The sequence below is a fragment of the Gopherus evgoodei genome, chromosome 12 (genome assembly GCF_007399415.2).
Source record: "Gopherus evgoodei ecotype Sinaloan lineage chromosome 12, rGopEvg1_v1.p, whole genome shotgun sequence".
NCBI classification, from domain to species: Eukaryota; Metazoa; Chordata; order Testudines; family Testudinidae; genus Gopherus; species Gopherus evgoodei.
The window spans coordinates 43,765,441-43,785,743 of NC_044333.1; the positions used below are offsets into that span (position 1 = coordinate 43,765,441).

General features: G+C 42.2%; 1 protein-coding gene across 3 annotated transcripts in view; it reads left to right on the forward strand.

Moving 5' to 3' along the window:
* The window catches only part of AP1G1 (adaptor related protein complex 1 subunit gamma 1), a 106,537-nt gene that overhangs the window by 28,435 nt on the left and 57,799 nt on the right, over positions 1-20,303 (forward strand). For all 3 annotated transcript variants that reach the window (XM_030582273.1, XM_030582271.1, XM_030582272.1), the window contains exon 3: positions 16,637-16,761. In XM_030582273.1, coding sequence (XP_030438133.1) covers positions 16,637-16,761 — 125 coding nt within the window. The remainder of the gene's footprint in view (positions 1-16,636; positions 16,762-20,303) is intronic.

The window sequence follows — 20,303 nt, forward strand, 5'->3', positions numbered from 1 at the left end:
CACTGGGTGCTGATGGGAGGAAGGTTACTGCTTATTGTGGAATTCTTCCACCTTCCTCTGAAGCATGTGGTTCTGGTCACGATCTGACAGAGGGTAATGGACTAAATGAATCTTGGGTCTGAGCTGGTGTGGCAATTCTTATGTCCCTGTGGTTGCCACAGGAAAATGGTGGGGCCAATAAGCTGGGAGGGGAGATTTCCACAGGAGACTCTCAGGGTCAGTAATAGGCAAAGCTTTGACCACTCTGCTCTTTAGAGAACTGTGAGTTACATTGCAAAATGCTGGCTCTATGAAGGTGGTGTTCTCCACTCTTTGGCCTGCAGATGGCAAGTGAAGAGTGCTCCTGCTTTGTGTCAGGCTCAGGGAACTGCTTAAGAAATGTACTGCCTAGCAGTGGAATCCTCTTTGATAGGAGTTCAAGACTTTAGCATCCCAGGATAGGAAGTTATTAGCGTGCAGAGAGAAAAGTCATACAAGGAGAAAATGAGTGGTCTTGTGAAGGCCAGGGTTTGACTTGGACTGCAGTTCCCCTCGCTCAGTCCCCAGATGTGATCACGTTCCTGGCATCATCAGCTTGAGGTTTGGGGGACTTGGAGCTGGAGGGGGTAGCCAAAAAAAGAGACTAACATGGAAAAGGTGCCAGAGAAGGTGAAGGGCAGAACTGCTTCCTTCCAAGCCTACCTACATGTCTTGCTTTGCTGACATACCAATTAGAAAAGGAAAGCAGAATCTGTATTGTCTTTCCTCAAAATGAAATGGATATGCTGGTGTCAAGGTTTCTTCCATTCACTAGATCTGGTGAGAGCTTCAGCCTGGTTATGTTACTGAATAGAGCTTTGCATGAAGCCAGTTTGTGTTTACATGACACTGGAGCTCACCAGCTATTTCTCAAGATGAATTTTAACAATCAGATATTTCACATACACACGTCTGGAATTAAATCTCTTTTGTGATTACTTCATTGTGCCTTTAGAGCTGGTTCCCAAAGAGGGAAGACTTGAGCTGTTTCCCCTCCCGCAATCCTCTACATAATATTAAATTTAATATCCCTGTGGCAGGAAAAACACCACAGCGGCCAAACACTGTAGCATTTAATTTCAGAAAGGGGCACTACACAAAGGTGAGGAGGTTAGTTCAACAGAAATTAAAGGGTACAGCGCCAAAAGTGAAATCTCTGCAAGCTGCATGGAAACTTTTTAAAGACGCCATAATAGAGGCTCAACTTAAATGTATACCCCAAATTAAAAAACATAGAGAATCAAAAAAGAGGCATCTTGGCTAAACAACAAAGTAAAAGAAGCAATGAGAGGCAAAAAGGCACCCTTTAAAAAGTGGAAGTTAAATCCTATTGAGGAAAATAGAAAGGAGCATAAACACTGGCAAATGAAGTGTAAAAATACAATTAGGAAGGCCAAAAAAGAATTTGAGGAACAGTTAGCCAAATACTCGAAGTAATAGCAATTTTTTTTTAAGTACATCTGAAGCAGGAAGCCTGCTAAACAGCCAGTGGGGCCACTGGACGATTGAGGTGCTGAAGGAGCACTCAAGGACGATAAAGCCATTTGCAGAGAAACTAAATGAATTCTTTGCATTGGTCTTCACAGCTGAGGATGTGAGGGAGATTCCCAAACCTGAGCCATTCTTTTTAGGTGACAGAGCTGAGGAACTGTCCCAGATTGAGGTATCATTAGAGGAGGTTTTGGAACAAATTGATAAATTAAACAGCAATAAGTCACCAGGACAAGATGATATTCACCCAAGAGTTCTGAAAGAATTCAAATGTGAATGTGCAGAACTAACAACTGTAGTCTGTAACCTATCATTTAAATCAGTTTCTATACCAGATGACTGGACGATAGTTAATGTGATGCCAGTTTTTAAAAAGGGCTACAGAGGTGATCCCTGCAATTACAGGCCTGTAAACCTGACTTCAGTACCAGGCAAATTGGTTGAAACTATAATAAAGAACAATATTGTCAGACATATTGATGAACATAATTTGTTGAGGAAGAGTCAACATGGTTTTAGTAAAGGGAAATCATGCCTCACCAATCTACTAGAATTCTTTGAGGGGGTTAACAAGCATGTGGACCAAGGGGATCCAATGGATATAGTGTACTTAGATTTTCAGAAAGTCTTTGACAAGGTCCCTCACCAAAGGCTCTTAAGCAAAGTAAGCTGCCACGGGATAAAAGGGAATGTCCTCTCATGGATTAGTAACTAGTTAAAAGATAGGAAACAAAGGGCAGTTATAACTGGTCAGTTTTCAGAATCAAGAGAGGTAAATAGTGGTGTTCCCTAGGGGTCTGTACTGGGACCAGTCCTATTCAACATATTCATAAATGATCTAGAAAATGGGGTAAATAGTGAGGTGTCAAAATTTGCAGATGATACAAAATTACTAAAAATAGTTAAAACCCAGGCAGACTGCAAAGAGCTACAAAAGGATTTCTCAAAACTGGTTGACGGGGCAACAAAATGTCAGATGAAATTTAATGTTGATAAATGCAAAGTAATTCTCATTGGAAAGCATAATTCCAACTATACATATAAAATGATGGAGTCTAAATTGGCTGTTACCACTCAAGAAAAAGATCTTGGAATCATTGATAGTTCTCTGAAAACATCCACTCAGTATGCAGCGGCAGTCAAAAAAGCGAACAAAATGCTGGGAATAATTAAGAAAGGGATAGATAATAGGACAGAAAATATGTTGCCTCTATACAAATCTGCAGTACGGCCGCATCTTGAACACTGTGTGCAGATGTGGTCTCCCCATCTCAAAAAAGATATATTGGAATTGGAAGAGGTTCAGAAAAAGGCAACAAAAATGAATAGGGGTATAGAACAGCTTCCATATGAGGAGAGATTAATAACACTGGGACTTTTCAGCTTGGAAAAGAGATGGCTAAGGGGAGATATGATTAAGGTATATAAAATCATGACTTGTGTAGGGAAAGTAGTTAAAGAAGTGTTGTTTACTACTTCTCATAACACACGGACTGGAGGTCACCAAATTAAATTAATAGGTAGCAGGTTTAAAACAAATAAAAGGAAGTATTTCTTCACACAGTGCACAGACAACCTGTGGAACCCCTTGCCAGAGGATGTTGTGAAGGCCAAGACCATAACAGGGTTCAAAAGAGAACTAGACAAATTCATGGAGGATAGGTCCACCAATGGCTGTTAGCCAGGATGGACAGGAATGGTGTCCCTAACCTGTTTGTCAGAAGCTGGGAATGAGTGACAGGGGATGGATCACTTGATGATTGCATGTTCTGTTCATTCCCTCTGGGCACCTGGCAATGGCCACTGTCGGAGGACAGGATACTGTACTGGATGGACCTTTCGTCTGACCCAGTAGGGCCAATCTTATGTTCTTATTGTTGGTTCTCAAACTGTGATTCATGTCTCTTGGAACTCTGCAGCGTTTTTCCTGGGGGGGTTTCACAAGAAAGCATTTTGAGAACTTTGCAGGATTGGGAAGTTGCGAGAGAAGAGTCCATGGAGGGATCATTCTCTTGTGAAGAATCAGCAGAATGAGAGAACTGGAAATCCAGTGCCCTGCATCATATTTCTGGACAGCCTCGTTCAAACTCACATGTTCAGTTACTTTTTTTAACTTCTGCTAGTGGCTCCCAGTTGTCTCCTCTCGGTTCAGTCTTGCATCTCTCGACTGTTTTCTTGTCCTGGATTTTCCATCTTTTCCATCTCAGTGATGCAAATTGAGCTAATTTCTGCCCGCAAACTCTTACCTTCTCAATCATTGTAAATTCCACTGTCCCTCCTGTAATCCTTGTTCAAGAGCATGTTGTCATATTTGTCGTATTCCACACATCCAGGTTGCCATGGTCAGAAATTGTGGTAGGGATTGTTAGTCCTAGTGGTTGGAGCTGGAGCAGTCAGGCCTAGTGGTTGGAGCTGGAATTTGGAGTCCAGGGTGGAGTTGAAGCAAGGCTGGAGCAGGGGCAAGGTTGGAGCAGGCTAAGGCTTGAGGAGCCTGATGCTACTCTTAGGCGGAAGCAAGTTCTAAGTCTTGATGTGATGCTGAGCAGACTGAACTACTGTTCCTCTTGGGAGGTTTATGTACGTAGTCTGTAGTCACAAGACCAGTTCCTGGCTTGTGAATTGGTTGGAGCCTAGCACAGGAGTGACTCATCACCTTACATTAATCCCTCCTTGATGCACTTCCCCAATGTCTTTTGACCTGGCTTGCTGGGGTGCAATCGATGTAATTCATGAAGGAGGATGGGTGTGTGTATGTTACTGGCAAGTTCCCGAAAAGTCATCTGGTCCATGCACTTCCCAGTCCACGAGGTACATCAGTCGTCTTCTGAGGAGCCCAGAGTCCAAGATCTGTCTTACCACATATTCTTCCTGCCCCCGAACCAAGATGGGGCATGGACATGCTTTTGTACAACTCAGAAAATATTTCTTTAACAAAGAAGCATGCAATACTGGATGTATCTTCATGTTACGGGGTAGCTGGAGCTTGAAGGCCTCTGGGTTAATCTGTTGAATGATCTGGAATGGGCCAAAGTAACGGTGGTCTAATTTCCTTGAGGGTTGGAAGATGTCCAACTGTTAGAGTATGGCTCTCAACTCATCTCTGACTGCCATGGGAGTATGGTCCTGTCAATGAAAGTCAGCATATTTTTGTAGTTCTCCAAGATTAAGTGTGATTTTAATTCTTCTTGAATGCAGTGGAGGTGTTGAACGAAATTGGAGGCTGGTGGTACAGATGGATGAAATAGGGGGCGGAAGCCATAACTGGAATAGAAGGGATTTTGGCTGGTTGATTTGTGATCAGAATTATTGTAAGTGAACTTGGCGAACATCAGGAACCGGACCTGGCTATCTTGATGGTAGAAAGATATTGTTCTAGAATTTGGCTTACCTGTTCAGTTTGTCCATTTGTCTGGAGGTAGTAGGCAGAGCAAATGCATGGAGTAATTTTCAGGTGTTTGAACAATTCTCTCCAAAAGTGGGAGATAAACTGTGGCCAACAATTGTATGTAATGTCAGTTGGTAACTTGTGGAACTTGAAGATGTGGTCAAAAAATAAGTGCGCATCGCTTTTGCAGTGTGGATCTTCTGACAAGGCACAAAATGCACCATTTTGGTGAGGAGGTTGATGACTAACAGTATAGCTGTGCAGGCCTGAGAAGTGGGGAGGTCAGTGATAAAGTCCATCAAGATAGAGGCCCAGAGTTGGGATGGGGTTGGAAGCGGGATCAGGAGGTTTGGCATGGGGTAATTTCATCTGGCAACACACCTCCCAGGAAGCTGTGTAAGATTTGATGAGGGAGAATAGTTTTGGCCAAAAGTAGCAGATCATCAGCTTTGCTGTCTTCCAGTACCCAAAGTGACTTGCCAGAGGGGGATAGTGGCCTAGCTGGAGTAGTCTCTTGGTGACATAAAGGCAGTCCTTCAAGCAGAGTTCCTTGTTTTTGACCAAGAAGTTTGGATCAGAATTGGCTGACATCCATGTCACTGCAAGCAGATCATTGGGCAATGTGGACTTCACAATAGCCAAAAGATTGGTATGTCCAGCACATTTATAAAATAGCAGGGCTTCAATACAGTGGCAGGTTTGGGACGGTTATTTCCCTTATCAGGTTTGCCATTTTGGGTACTGGGTTGGTAGGGCAGGGTGAAGTTAAATCTAGAGAAGAGGAGGGACCAATGTATCTGACATTGGTTGAGGGTTGTGGGCTTTTGGAAATGTTCCAGGTTTTTATGGTCTGTGAATACCTGGACTGGAAAGCATACACTTTCTAGGTGGTGACATGACTCCTGAAATGCAGCCTTGTTGGCTAATAACACGTTATCATAGATTTCATAATTTTGTTTCTTGGGTGTCAGCTTCCTAGAATACAAGAAACAATGGAGGAGGTCGTTCAAGGGTCCATGATGCTGAGATAATACAGCCCCAATCATGTAACTGGAGGCATCTGTTTCAACGACAAAGGGTTTAGATGGATCCAGGCGTACTAGGATGAGGGCAGAAGTAAATGCTTTCTTTACCTGATCAAAACCCATTTGGCTTTTTGGAGTCCAGCTGAAAGCAGACTTCTTCCATAGCAACTAAGTGGAAATACCAATTGTGAGATAACTTGGATGAATCATCTAGAGAAGCTGGCAAGCACTAAGAAGCATTGAACATCGCAGATGTACTTGGGGATTGCCCAACTCAAAACTGCAGAGATCTTTTTCGCATCCAAACATATTCCGCTGGGAGAGATGCAATGTTCCCTCTAACTTTTTCCATCCATGTGTGGAATACATTTAGTTATGTGCACTGAAGTAATGTGCAGGTGTGCACCACCAGTAGAAACAAAAAACCTAGATATATGTTTTTAAAAAGTTACATAGGGATAATTATTCCAGCCAGGAGAGGTTAGACATTTTAAAACTCACTAGTCAAAGAATTAAATTTTAGTGTAAGACAGAAGTAAAAATTATGAAATGCATTGACCAGTCAAAACCCTAAAATAACACACTTTGAAAGAATAAAATTACAGAGACTATATGTGCATGGCAGGAAATACCAAGAAGTAATAACAATAACTCAAGTATGTGTTGGGAAGTGAGTGTGAAAGACTGTGTGTGTATGTGTGACAGACACACGCACAGACTGTGTGTGTGCTGGCTGCTGGGGAAGTGTCTGAGGGATGCCACGCACTGACTCTTTTGAGGCACTCACTGAAAGTTCTCCTGCTCCTGAGCCCTGTCCCTCCGCCCCTGCGATGGGGAGATGAGGGAAGTCTGAGACCATGCGCTGTTTCTTTAAGGCACTCACTCATCACCCGGAAGGCTCGTTCAGATCTTGGACCATAGCGGCTCTCTCCTGCTCCCAGTCCTGAGCCCTGTCCCCTCTCCCCTGCTCTGTGGATGTGGGATTTCAGGGGCAGGGGAAAGGGGTGACATCAGCACCTCCCCTCCCCCCTCCACTCTGCACAGCTAGCAGGAGGGTCTCGGGAGCAACTGCAGGAGCAATGTGGCTGCAAAGAGGGTGACGAGGGGCACTTGAACACATGCTGCCCGATGTGCGTGGCTCTGCTAATTAATTAGCATAGACGAAACATAGGAGAGATGGTATACCTAGGGTTGTCAATTAATCGCAGTTAACTCATGTGATTAACTAAAGAAAATTAATTGCGATTAATTGCAGTTTTAATTGCACTGTTAAACAATAGAATACCAATTGAAATTTATTAAATATTTTGGATGTTTTTCTGCATTTTCATATATATTGTATTGTGTTGTAATTGAAACCAAAGTGTGTATTATTTTTTATTACAAATATTTGCACTGTAAAAATGATAAACAAAAGAAATCATATTTTTCAGTTCACCTCATACAAGTACTATAGTGCAATCTTTGTCCTGAAAGTGCAACTTACAATGTAGATTTTTTTTTGTTACATCCCGTGCTCAAAAACAAAACAAAGTCCACTCAGTGCTACTTCTTGTTCAGCCAATTGCTAAGAGAAACAAGTTTGTTTACATTTATAGGCACTAATACTGCCCTCTTATAGACTCATAGACTCTAGGACTGGAAGGGACCTCGAGAGGTCATCGAGTCCAGTCCCCTGCCCTCATGGCAGGACCAAATACTGTCTAGACCATCCCTGATAGACATTTATCTAACCTACTCTTAAATATCTCCAGAGATGGAGATTCCACAACCTCCCTAGGCAATTTATTCCAGTATTTAACTACCCTGACAGTTAGGAACTTTTTCCTAATGTCCAACCTAAATCTCCCTTGCTGCAGTTTAAGCCCATTGCTTCTTGTTCTATCACTGGAGGCTAAGGTGAACAAGTTTTCTCCCTCCTCCTGATGACACCCTTTTAGATACCTGAAAACTGCTATCAGGTCCCCTCTCAGTCTTCTCTTTTCCAAACTAAACAAACCCAATTCCTTCAGCCTTCCTTCATAGGTCATGTTCTCAAGACCTTTAATCATTCTTGTTGCTCTTCTCTGGACCCTCTCCAATTTCTCCACATCTTTCCTGAAATGCGGTGCCCAGAACTGGACACACTACTCCAGTTGAGGTCTAACCAGCGCAGAGTAAAGCGGAAGAATGACTTCTCGTGTCTTGTTTACAACACACCTGTTAATGCATCCCAGAATCATGTTTGCTTTTTTTGCAACAGTATCACACTGTTGACTCATATTAAGCTTGTGGTCCACTATGACCCCTAGATCTTTCTGCCATACTCCTTCCTAGACAGTCTCTTCCCATTCTGTATGTGTGAAACTGATTGTTCCTTCCTAAGTGGAGCACTTTGCATTTATCTTTATTGAACTTCATCCTATTTACCTCAAACCATTTCTCCAATTTGTCCAGATCATTTTGAATTTTGACCCTGTCCTCCAGAGCAGTTGCAATCCCTCCCAGTTTGGTATCATCCGCAAACTTAATAAGCGTACTTTCTATGCCAACATCTAAATCGTTGATGAAGATATTGAACAGAACCGGTCCCAAAACAGACCCCTGCGGAACCCCACTTGTTATACCTTTCCAGCAGTATTGGGAGCCATTAACAACTACTCTCTGAGTATGGTTATCCAGCCAGTTGTGCACCCACCTTATAGTTGCCCCATCTAAATTGTACTTTCCTAGCTTATCTATAAGAATATCATGCGAAACTGTATCAAATGCCTTACTAAAGTCTAGGTATATCACATCCACCGCTTCCCCCCTATCCACAAGGCTCGTTATCCTATCAAAGAACGTTATCAGATTAGTTTGACACGATTTGTTCTTTACAAATCCATGCTGGCTATTCCCTATCACCTTACCACCTTCCAAGTGTTTGCAGATGATTTCTTTGATTACCTGCTCCATTATCTTCCCTGGCACAGAAGTTAAACTAACTGGTCTGTAGTTTCCTGGGTTGTTTTTATTTCCCTTTTTATAGATGGGCACTATATTTGCCCCCTTCCAGTCTTCTGGAATCTCCCCCGTCTCCCATGATTTCCCAAAGATAATAGCTAGAGGCTCAGATACCTCCTCTAATAACTCCTTGAGTATTCTAGGATGCATTTCATCAGGCCCTGGTGACTTGCAGGCATCTAACTTTTCTAAGTGATTTTTTACTTGCTCTTTCCTTATTTTCTCTTCTAAACCTATCCTCTTCCCGTAAGCATTCACTATACTAGACATTCCTTCAGACTTCTCAGTGAAGACCGAAACAAAGAAGTCATTAAGCATCTCTGCCATTTCCAAGTCTCCCGTTACTGTTACCCCCTCCTCATTGAGCAGTGGGCCTACCCTGTCCTTAGTCTTCCTCTTGCTTCTAATGTATTGATAAAAAGTCTTCTTGTTTCCCTTTATTCCCATAGCTAGGGGGAATAATTTATTTACAAAGTCACCAGAAAGTGATAACAGGCATTTGCATGATACTTTTGTAGCCAGCATTGCAAGATATTTACATGCTAGATATGCTAAACATTTGTATGCCCCTTCATGCTTGGGCTGCCATTCCAGAGGACATGCTTCCATGCTGATGACGCTTGTTAAAAAATAATGCGTTAATTAAATTTGTGACTGAACTCCTTCGGGAAGATTGTATATCCTCTGCTCTGTTTTACCGGCATTCTGCCATATACTTCATTTTACAGTCTTGGATGATGACCCAGCATATGTTGTTTGTTTTAAGAATGCTTCCACTTCAGATTTCACAAAATGCAAAGAAGGTACCAATGTGCAATTTCTAAAGATAGCTACAGCACTCGACCCAAGCTTTAAGAATCTGAAGTGCCTTCCAAAATCTGAGAGGAACGAGATATGCAGCATGCTTTCAGAAGTTGTAAAAAAGCAACACTCCAATGGAGAAACTACAGAACCCAAACCACCAAAAAAAAAAAAAAAAATCAACCTCCTGCTGGTGGCATCTGACTCAGATAATGAAAATGAACATGTGTCGGTCCGAACTGCTTTGGATTGTTATTGAGCAGAACCCGTCATCAGCATGGACACATCCTCTGGAATGGTGGTTGAAGCATGAAAGGAAATATGAATCTTTAGTGCGTCTGTCAAGTAAATATCTTGCGACATCGGCTACAGCAGTGCCATGAGAAAGCAGGTGACATTGTAAACAAGATCAGGCAACATTATCTCCTGTAAACGTGAACAAACTTGTCTGTCTGAGCGATTGGCTGAACAAGAAGTAGGACTGAGTGGACTTGCAGGCTCTGAAATTTTATATTGTTTTGTTTTTCAATGCAGTTATTTTTTGTACATAATTCTACATTTGTAAGTTCAACTTTCATGATAAAAAGATTGCACTACAGTACTTGTATTAGGTGAATTAAAAAATACTATTTCTTTTTAAAGTGCAAATATTTGTAATCAAACATAAATATCAAGTGAGCACTGTACACTTTGTTGTAACTGAAATCAATATATTTGAAAATGTAGAAAACATCCAAAATATTTAAATAAATGGTATTCTGTTATTGTTTAACAGTGCGATTAATGGTGATTAATTTTTTTAGTTGCTTGACAGCCCTAGGTATAACCCAAGAAGTCCACAGTGGTGCAATCAAATTCACATTTCTCAAGTTTCCCATACAGACCATGTGCTTGGAGATGTTCACGTAGTAACTGTTTGGTTCTCTTAAAAAACAAAAAAACAAGGATGTCTAGATTATGATAAACTGGTTCAGAACATCTCTGAAGATATCATTGAGCACATGCTGGAAGGTGGCAGGGGCATTAGAGAGACCAAAAGGCATGACAAGGTATTCAAAATATCAATACCAGGTACGAAAAGCTGTTTTCCATTCATCACCCTCTCGGATGTGGACTAGGTTATAGGTGCCACATAGGTAGAGTTTAATGAAAATTTTAGCTGGGCTGACTGTAGCTGTTCATTGATCAATGGGAAAGGATATTTATTTTTGATGGTGATACTGGTCAGCACTTGATAGTCTATGCAGAGGCACAGGATGCGCTATATATGTACCTTGGCAGGAGATGTAGAATAATGGATAAAACTGTTTACTAGATTTTCCTCAAGCTACTCCTATAGGGAACAGACTTCTCATGCTCTCTAGGAAATGCATGAATTGTGGAGGGAGAGCCAGCGAATACCAAGCACAGTTGGGAACTGGGGTGAGCCAATCAGATTAAATTGCAGGGCTTCCTGGTGGTCTTGAATTACAGTTCAGAGAGGTGCAGTCTCATGGACAACAGGGTCTGAGGACAGCAAACTGCCATCAATTGTCTCCTCCAAGTTGGGGGCAAACATCCGTTGCATTGGTAGATGGTTAGTTTTAGCAAATCCAGTGTCCATGAAATTGCTGGAAGCTCCAGAGTCTATCGGAGCAAGCTGGGTGCAGCTCACCTCAGATGTAGAGAGGAACCAAAGTCAAAGCTGCACTTGAAGGTGGGATTGGCCATTGTCCTTGACGGTTAGGATACACAAGGTAGCAGAGGAGTTCTGTTTGGGGAACCCAATCCTGTCATTCTGTCTGGTTGTATTCCCTCTAAGGAGGCTGAACCTTCCCATTTTCTTAGACCAGTCCTGAGACAGGACTTGAGGGGACACTTGGTGGCAAAGTGGCCTCGTTCCCCACAGAACAGGCAGAGGTCATTCAGATGACAATATTCCTTCTCTCGATCTGAGAGGCGCTGTCTTGTCAGGTCTACCTGCGTTTATTCGGGTCCAGCAATTGTCCGTGCGTGTGACAGGAATGGGACAAGACTAGGCAGGGACCGAGTGTGTACCTTCCTTTTTTCCTGGCATAACTCAAATGGTTTTCAATTTGGATACATAGCTTAATGTAGGGCAGCAGTGCTGTGGAGGTATCAAACCGGGTCAGTTTCTCTTTAATCTCATCATTCAGGCCTAGATAGAAATGATAAATCTGTGCTGCTTCGTTCCAGGTCATGTCTGAGACCAGATGACAGAAGTGGATGGCATAGGCCGCAACAGGATGGGGGCCTTGTTTGAGTGAATGCAGGGCAACTTTGGTGGAGCGGGCACAGTCTGGGTCATAAAACATGAGTGAAAGGACACGAATGAATTCATCAGAGTCATTGAGACTCGGGTCTCCTTGCCCAATCCAGTGCTTTGCCTGTCAGCAGGCTGGTGATGATTCCTACCTTGGTCTGCTTGTTTGGGTACACCAGTGGGCCCAACAGGAACAGCAGGTGACATTGACTGAGGAACCCCCAAAATGTCTGACGGTTCCCATCAAATTTCTCCGATAGTGGGATCTTTGGGCCTAGACTTTGGGCTGTTGTGCCTGATGGCATGAGGGGGCCTGGGACTGCTGGGACCTGTCAACATAAGAAGGCATTTTTGCATTGTAGCTAGGCCACTTGATTCTGGAGACCTTGAACTAGTTCTGCCGTATCAGTGGCAGGATTGCCTGGAGACTTCATTTTAATAGTAGGGGATACCTGCTGGCATAGGAGATCCATCTTGGCCACTGAGCCCGACTGAGTCTGCTCAGATTATCAGAACTGGAATGGAGATGGTCAGGCCTAGTGGTTGGAGCTGGAATCAGGAGTCCAGGGCAGAGTTGGAGTGAAGCTGGAGCAGGAGCAGAGCTGGAGTATGACTAGGTACAGGGAGAGAATAAGAGCAAGGCTGGAGTAGAACTAGGAGCAGGGATGGAGCAGGCAAAGGCTTGAGAAGTCTGTTGGCACTGTCAGGCAGTTCCAAACCCTGGAGTGACATTGAGCAAACTAAAGACATGTCTATACTACAAAATGAAGTCAAAGTACAGCCACCACAGTAGCTAAAGTGGCATTTCACATCCGCACTATGTTGCTTCTGTTGGCAGTGCATGTCCTCATCCGGAGCGCTTCCACTGATGTAACTGTGTGGGGCATTGCGGGACGCGGGCAGTGGGGCTCCAGCTATTAACCCTGTGCAGGGATGACAAACAGGCGATGTAAGTAACGGTCGCCCTGCTACATCGACCGAAGTGCTGCGCCTCTCGTGGAGGTGGCATTGTGTCGATGTAGTGGGTGACTTACATCAGTGGGAGCTACATTTTACAGAATTAGGTCAATATAAGCTCCTTACACCAACTTAATTCGGTAGTGTAGACCAGGCCTGAGTTGCTGTTCCTCCTATGAGGTTTATATATACCTGGTTGGGGAACCACAAACCGGTTCCTGCTTGTTGATTGGCTGGAACATAACTACAACTTTAAGCAAGGAGATACTGTATCTAAAAGCCATTTCAAAATCTGGCTCAGTTTCTTAGTGTAGATGGGGCCTGTGTGCAGCTGGGATGTAGAAACATGCCAACTATCAAACCTCCTTTTGCAAGCTTTGTATTCGGTGAATTACCCATTTTTCTTCTAAGTTGTCAGACCAGTTACTCTCTCTAATTTAGCCTGTTTTAGGATATGGATTAGTATATGTTTAAATGTTCTCTAGGGCAGTGTTTCTCAATGACTGGTACATGGACTAGTGCCAACACCTGAGATCTCCCTGACACAGTTTAGAAAGGCAGAAAGCCGGTGCCTAGGATAAAAAAGGTTGAGAAACACTGCTCTATGCAGGGTACCTCAAAGGTGCAGCACATCACCCAAATTGCCACAGTAAGGCTACACATCTTGATTGGGTTGTGATTTTAAATAGTTTACATTATTTTAATTACATTAGAACCTCCATTTTACAAACAATGATCTTGTGAGCACCATATGGGCCATTTTTTCTTGACTTGGGGTGGGAGAAAGTCACGTAAGGAGTGGTATTGATGAAGAGCAAGTCAACATCCCTTCACATTGCAATAGCTGTCAGTTTGCAATGGTTTTGAAGAACAAGGAGAAAGTGCAGTGCACTGTACCTGTTGTAACTTTGAGATCTTCCATTTTATGAACTTCTCAATTCCCAGTTAGTTTATATAATAGGGTTTCTACTGTGCAGATCTTTTCTGTTTGCCATTAAATTTACTGTTATGATGGCTTTTTTGGGAGGAATATTTTATTTTAATATTTAAGATTATTTACAGCAAGACATTAGTTGTCTTGTTTTGTATAGGTACATGTCTGTGGCAGGGCGCTGCTGAGGAAGCCTCCATCAGCTCCTGATACTTCAGCCCCAATCAGGGGGAATGGATTGGGTCTGGGTAAATAGCTTAGGTTTGCCTAATCACTAACTGCACCTGCCAGCCTCATTAGGTAATAGCTATCAGAGGGTAGCCGTGTTAGTCTGGATCTGTAAAAGCAGCAAAGAATCCTGTGGCACCTTATAGACTAACAGACGTTTTGGAGCATGAGCTTTCGTGGGTGAATACCCACTTCCTCAGATGCATGCATCTGAGGAAGTGGGTATTCACCCACGAAAGCTCATGCTCCAAAACGTCTGTTAGTCTATAAGGTGCCACAGGATTCTTTGCTGCTTTTAGGTAATAGCTGTAAGGCTTGGAGGAAGTGAGTGAAAGGTGGGGCGGAGACCATCGGAGATGGGAGGCTCAGGGAGATGTAGGAGCCTGCTACACTGTTGCTGACCGGGCCTGTGTTAGGCCAAGGCACTGTAAATAGCCTGTATATAGTAGGACACTGGTGGTGGAAAACTAACACAGACAAAGAGCACGGGTGTTGCACCAGCTTGGAGTGTCCCTAAGTTTGTGAGAAGCGGGGCCAAGAGATTGGAGATGCAAGGGCACGCCATGCACCCCGTTACAATGTCTTATTACAGAATTAACAATATTCATCAACATGTTGTATATTGGCCATACATCATTACCATTTCTCTCCCTCCCAGTTATTTAAACACAAACGTAATACGATAAATATATATGTAACTATTTATATTCCTTTTAATTGTGGGAAGCTAAATGTTTCCCCAGTGGGACAGGAGCGCACAGTGTCAGGAGAAGAAAGAAAGGAGAGCTAGAGGAAGAGTGGTCATGTAATTCAGGTGTCCTCTGTGTATATCCTTCATGACTACCCTATAACTGTAGGATTGCCAAGTCTATATCAAAGCATCTCTGTGATTTCAGTATTTCTAGTATATTGTTTTTGTGTGCAATGTGTACTTTTATTATCTATTTTTTAAAAAATTCTCTTGCACAGTTTTCATAATGTTTGTCTTCCACTACAAGATATTGTACTAATAGTTTTTTCCAGTGAACTATAATACTAGTCGTCTGGGTCCACAAATTTAAGTTTGCCTTTTTTGGTATAAAGAGCAAGAGCAGAACTAGCTTCTTTATTCCCAGTTTGAGTCCTTTTAACATGCAGTTTCTCAATACAGTATGTGTCTTAAAGTCCTGTTTGAGTTCTCTCTCTAATATTTTTTCTTCTTTCAGGATGGTTTTCAACTTTTTTTTTACCATCCAGAGTTCCCAACCTCACTATTTTGCATTTCATATAGATATCCAGGGTAATGTATATTTTGTTATATAGAGATGGAGAAACATACTTTATAGTACTGAACTTGCATTAATTGATTAGTGTTAGCGCCAGTACTTATAATTTGCATTATTTGATTCCATTTGCAGTGGTGGTGTAGCAGTGTTGGTCCCAGGATACTAGAGAGACAAGGTGAGTGAGATGTATCTTTTTCTGTTGGTGAAAGAGACAAGCTACACACAGCTCTTCAGTTGTGGACTTGTGTAGCTTGAAAACTTCTCTCTCTCATCAACAGAAGTTGGTCCAATAAAAGATATTACCTCACCAACCTTTTCTATTTTATTCCATTATTTTGCTGCTGTTTCATATTTACAGTCTTTATTCCATAATAGCTTTATGCAGTGTGTTTTTAAAAAACACAGTCATGAGGTTATACATTCCAGCAGTAATCTTGATTGCTGAAACTTAAAGCACGTGTATACAATTTTCTAACACTGATAGGTTTAGTTCTTTGTTCCCTGGAAGTTGTTAATAAAGTTAAGCAATCTGTATCAACTCATATATTACCCTTTATTTTCTTTTTTTAATATATCACTTACATCTGTTTTAAGGGTTGTCCATCCTAATGAAATCCTTCCACTTATCAGAGTGACATTTGCCCCAACTTCCTTATTCAACCTCTGTTTGAAGGCACTGTTTTTTATTTTCAATATTACCAAGGTCTGCTCTTCTTGTTTGGTCAAGTGCCTTACATACACTCAATTAGTAAGTACATTTTTAATTAATAGGTGATATTTCATGGGTGCTGGAATTTTGGGGTCTGAATCCAACATAGAATTATATAATGAGATTGGGTTTGTCAGTTTCTTTTCTCTCTGTATCCATGATGGATTTTCTTTATTAGACTGATATTGGAATGGATTTCTAATTTGTGCAGACCTATAGTATGCCTTGAATGATGATGGATGATGTCTTTCACTTACTGATACTTCTGTGTCACCCTGTTTTAGTTCATGCTCATGGATCTCCAGTACACTTTAAGAGAGTTTCATAGCCATGAGAGGCAGCATGGTCTGGTAGCTCCATCAAGAGACTTGAGTTTTGTTCCTGGCTCCTCTTCTGACTTGCTGAGACTTTAGGCAGGTCACGGGTTGCCTTTCTCCCTCCATCTTTAAAATGGAGATAATACGAACTTTGTGAAGCACTTGGATATACTTGGACGGAAAATACTATACAAGTGCAAACTATTATTGCTCCCAGCACAAGAGTATGACTTATACTGATTTTATCTGTTTTTTTTGCAGTTGGAGTGCCTCAAACTTATTGCCTCTCAGAAATTCACAGACAAGCGCATTGGGTACTTAGGTGCCATGCTGCTACTGGATGAGAGACAGGATGTCCACCTTCTCATGACCAACTGCATCAAGAAGTAAGACTACCCTCTCCTTCCCCATCAACAAATGTGTGTAGGGATTTCAGAACCACAGTTAGGCTCTGACAATAACTTTTTGGATGCCTCAATTCTCTGCTGAGATTTAGTTTGAAAAGGGGGAACTTTTCAGTCTTCAAATCCCTAATGCTACTGATAGTGCCCAGGCCATTTTTGAGTCACCTTGCATGTTTGGTTGCTGCTAAGCTCCAGACTGCTATGGCCCTAAAAAGTTTTTGAAACTTGGTGCATATAGTAGAGAGCCATTTAATGCATGGAACTTCCATGTCTTGGGCATTCACTTAGAGATGATGTGTAATTAGTGGCTGAGAGAATGGAACATCCTGTCATTAAAACTTTCCTTAAAAGGACTCTAATATGGTTGTAATGGGCTTCCTGTAGCTGATGGAACAGCTTCTAGAGACGCTGAGGGGGCAGTTACCTTCTCACCTTGCAGCAGAACAAGCCCTGATTGGATAATTAAGGGTAGTACAAAATCACTTAGGGCTCATCCAAACCATACATATTACTGAATTCAGAGGATCTGGTTATAACACAGCTGCAATATGTAGTGTAAACTGGACCTTAGGCTAAAGCCATGAACAGTGCTGCAGCCATCTTGTACTGGTCCCCTGACTCAATTGTATTTATAAATACAGGTGGGCTCTTATAAGTTGTATGACTCTAGGGTGTGAAGCTAGCTCTACTCTATTCTGAGAGTTTGGCCTGGTTGAGTGTGGTATTGTAATGGGGCATTGGTTGGCTGCAGGGGCAAGACAACACCTTTCTGGAAGGTGGTGTTCAGCTGGCTTGTAATCTCCCTGAGCTGTGAACAGTAACAGACAGGAAACTGTGAGGCTTCCATAAGGATGTTATTGAGGGTGAGTAGGTTTGAATGGAGAGCAAGGTGTAGAAAATCAGTGTTTTCTTTTTTGATGAGGCCTCCTTTTGAGGGGCGGGGAAGAGGGAAACCAGTCAGGGGAGCTGGGAGATTAACATTTATTTTTTTAATTTAGATTTCTCAGATATTCACCTGGTTCTGTACGTATTGATTATGCCTAGAGCATCTGAGAAATCTGAATAAAAAATTTAAATCTCAGTTGCTCAGTTCCCACTGACTGACTTCACTGCTCCCACTGCCTGTCCCCTAAAAGGGGATCCCGTCAACAGGAGAACGTTGGTTTCCTACATCTTGTTCTGAATTCAGATGTGAATATCTCTGTTGGACCAAGTGGTGGGGAGAGCGAAGGAGTTTGAACTGAAGACACTTCATTGAAAATACCTTGCCTCCAGTTAGCTCCCTTCCACTTACATTAGGGGGCTGATAGTTGTATCCCCAAAGAAGTCTAATTTTAGGGGAACAGGTACTGGGAGTTGAGTTGGAAATTATACATATAGCTGGTTTACATAACCTGGAATTTTCTGACTATTTGTCTCTTCACCTTCCTCTTTCTGCTACCCCACCGGTTTGTCCTGTTTTAATCTAGACTGTAAGTTACTCAATGTGTCAACTGTCTTTCAGTGTTATGTAGGGTTTATAGTGAGACTGGATCTTGGCTGGAGACCCTAGGTGCTGCTGTGATACAAAAATTAAAAATAATTAATACACAAATCTTTGCGAAACAGTTGAGTTGTTGCCCATAGCACATACTTGACAAATTTGTAAAAACAAGGAAATGAGCAGTTAAGTCACGTAGCAGCACATACCCTATATCCCATCTTCAACCTTATCATTACCATAACTACTGGACACCACATGTCACAAACTTAACTCCGCCTTCCTTTTGCTTTTCTGCGCATGTTCCTTTACCAGATTGTTTCCACCACTTTTTATGGGTGTTTGGTGCAGTAGTTTGTTGTTTTGGGAGTTTGGTGAAGATAGGTGTGCAGACAGGTGGTTAAGATAGTGATGGAAGCCTGCCATCCCTAAGGAAGCAGAGTTACGGTTGCAGCAATATGGTCTGTGGTGTCCAGGAGTTGTGGTAATGTAGGTGAAGGAGAGCAGGGTATGTTGTGGTAAGTGGCTTAACTTTTCACTTCTTTGCTTTTGTAGGTGTGTCAGGCATGCTTTGTGTGCAGCAACCCTAATTGCTTCACTACAGTGTGTGTGTTTTGAGGTTTTATACTTACCTGGGGATATGGGTTGGATGAGTGTGGAGGGGGTGGTAGGGAGTGAACACGAAGGGGGCAAAAGTACAGTTGCTGATAGAGAATATTTTATGCAGAGTTTTGTGTGCTTCTGCCACCCCTCAGTCAGGTTTGTGTACCACCCCCAAAGCTCCTCCAATCAGGTGTGTGTGCACAACACACACTTTTCAGTGGTAGCATGGATAGCTGCTTAAAAATTGCTGTCAATCTAAATAGTTTAAAAGAGCTTTATCTGTTGTAGGAGATCAAGTCAGCAGACACCTCTCTCACTTTTTGAATGAATAAACAATATTTTTAAGATTGGTGATAGATCTATGAAAAGTACCTGCCAAGGGGGAGAAAATCAGACAGAACCCAAATTCAGAGGCTTCCCATTATAAATGTGTTCAGAGAAATCAAACTACACAGAAAATCCAAAGGACATGGAAACTGAAATATTTTGCTGATGAACCAACTACTCTCAGAGAACAGGAATTTATGCCCTATTTTAAGCCCAGTTTGGAACACAACCTTAATTATAAAGTCACTACCAGACACCTCTGTAATGCAGAGACCTTCCTCAAACTGCTTTTGCCATTATTCTTTCCCATAGCTGGATCCGTGCACTTAGTCTCTGAACATCAGTAGATCTGGCTTTCTTAATTTGTTTTCATGTTAGCATTTTTCCAGGGTGCAGCAAAATCTTTTTCTTGTCCTGGGCACTTGACTGTCATTCACACTGCTTCCTCTAGCCAAGATAATGTCATCTAGTAGATTTTTAGGGGGAATCTGAGGAGATGTAGTAACATCCCATGTTTCCACAATTACAGGGCCAGCTGAGAGGAAAACAGAGCAGGGAATTTTATTTCCTGCATGGTCTCTGCCATTTGAGTCCCAGACACCTCTGAGATCTGACTCGGTTTTCAAACTGTTGTGTCTGCCAGGCCTCCAAGAGGCATTGCTATTTTCAAAACATTGTAAAACAAAGTAATTTAAAAGTAAGCAATAACTAAACACTCCTCCCTATATGTGCATTATTGATCAATAGCAGGCAGACCTATGATTACAAGTGTTAACTTGTATTCCATATAGTTATCTAGGATTATCCAGTGACATAGGTGATCACATTGGTAATATCCAGGAACGATATCCAGTTTGCAAAGAGTTCCTGGGCAGCGAGGGGGGTGGGGGTGGGGGCTTGTTAAGTTGTGTGGAAAAGTCCTTTTAGGGGACAGATGAGAGAGATTGTCGTAGCCTGCTGCGCTGGGAAAGGCTTATTTATTGACTACTTCATGTTCCAGATTAAGAGATTTTAGTTCTTGAATCCCAAATAGTCTGTAAAACAAGTTCTCATAATTCCGCTGTTCTCTCTTGCTATTCCATGTGCTACGTACGTGTTTTCAGGGCATCTCCAG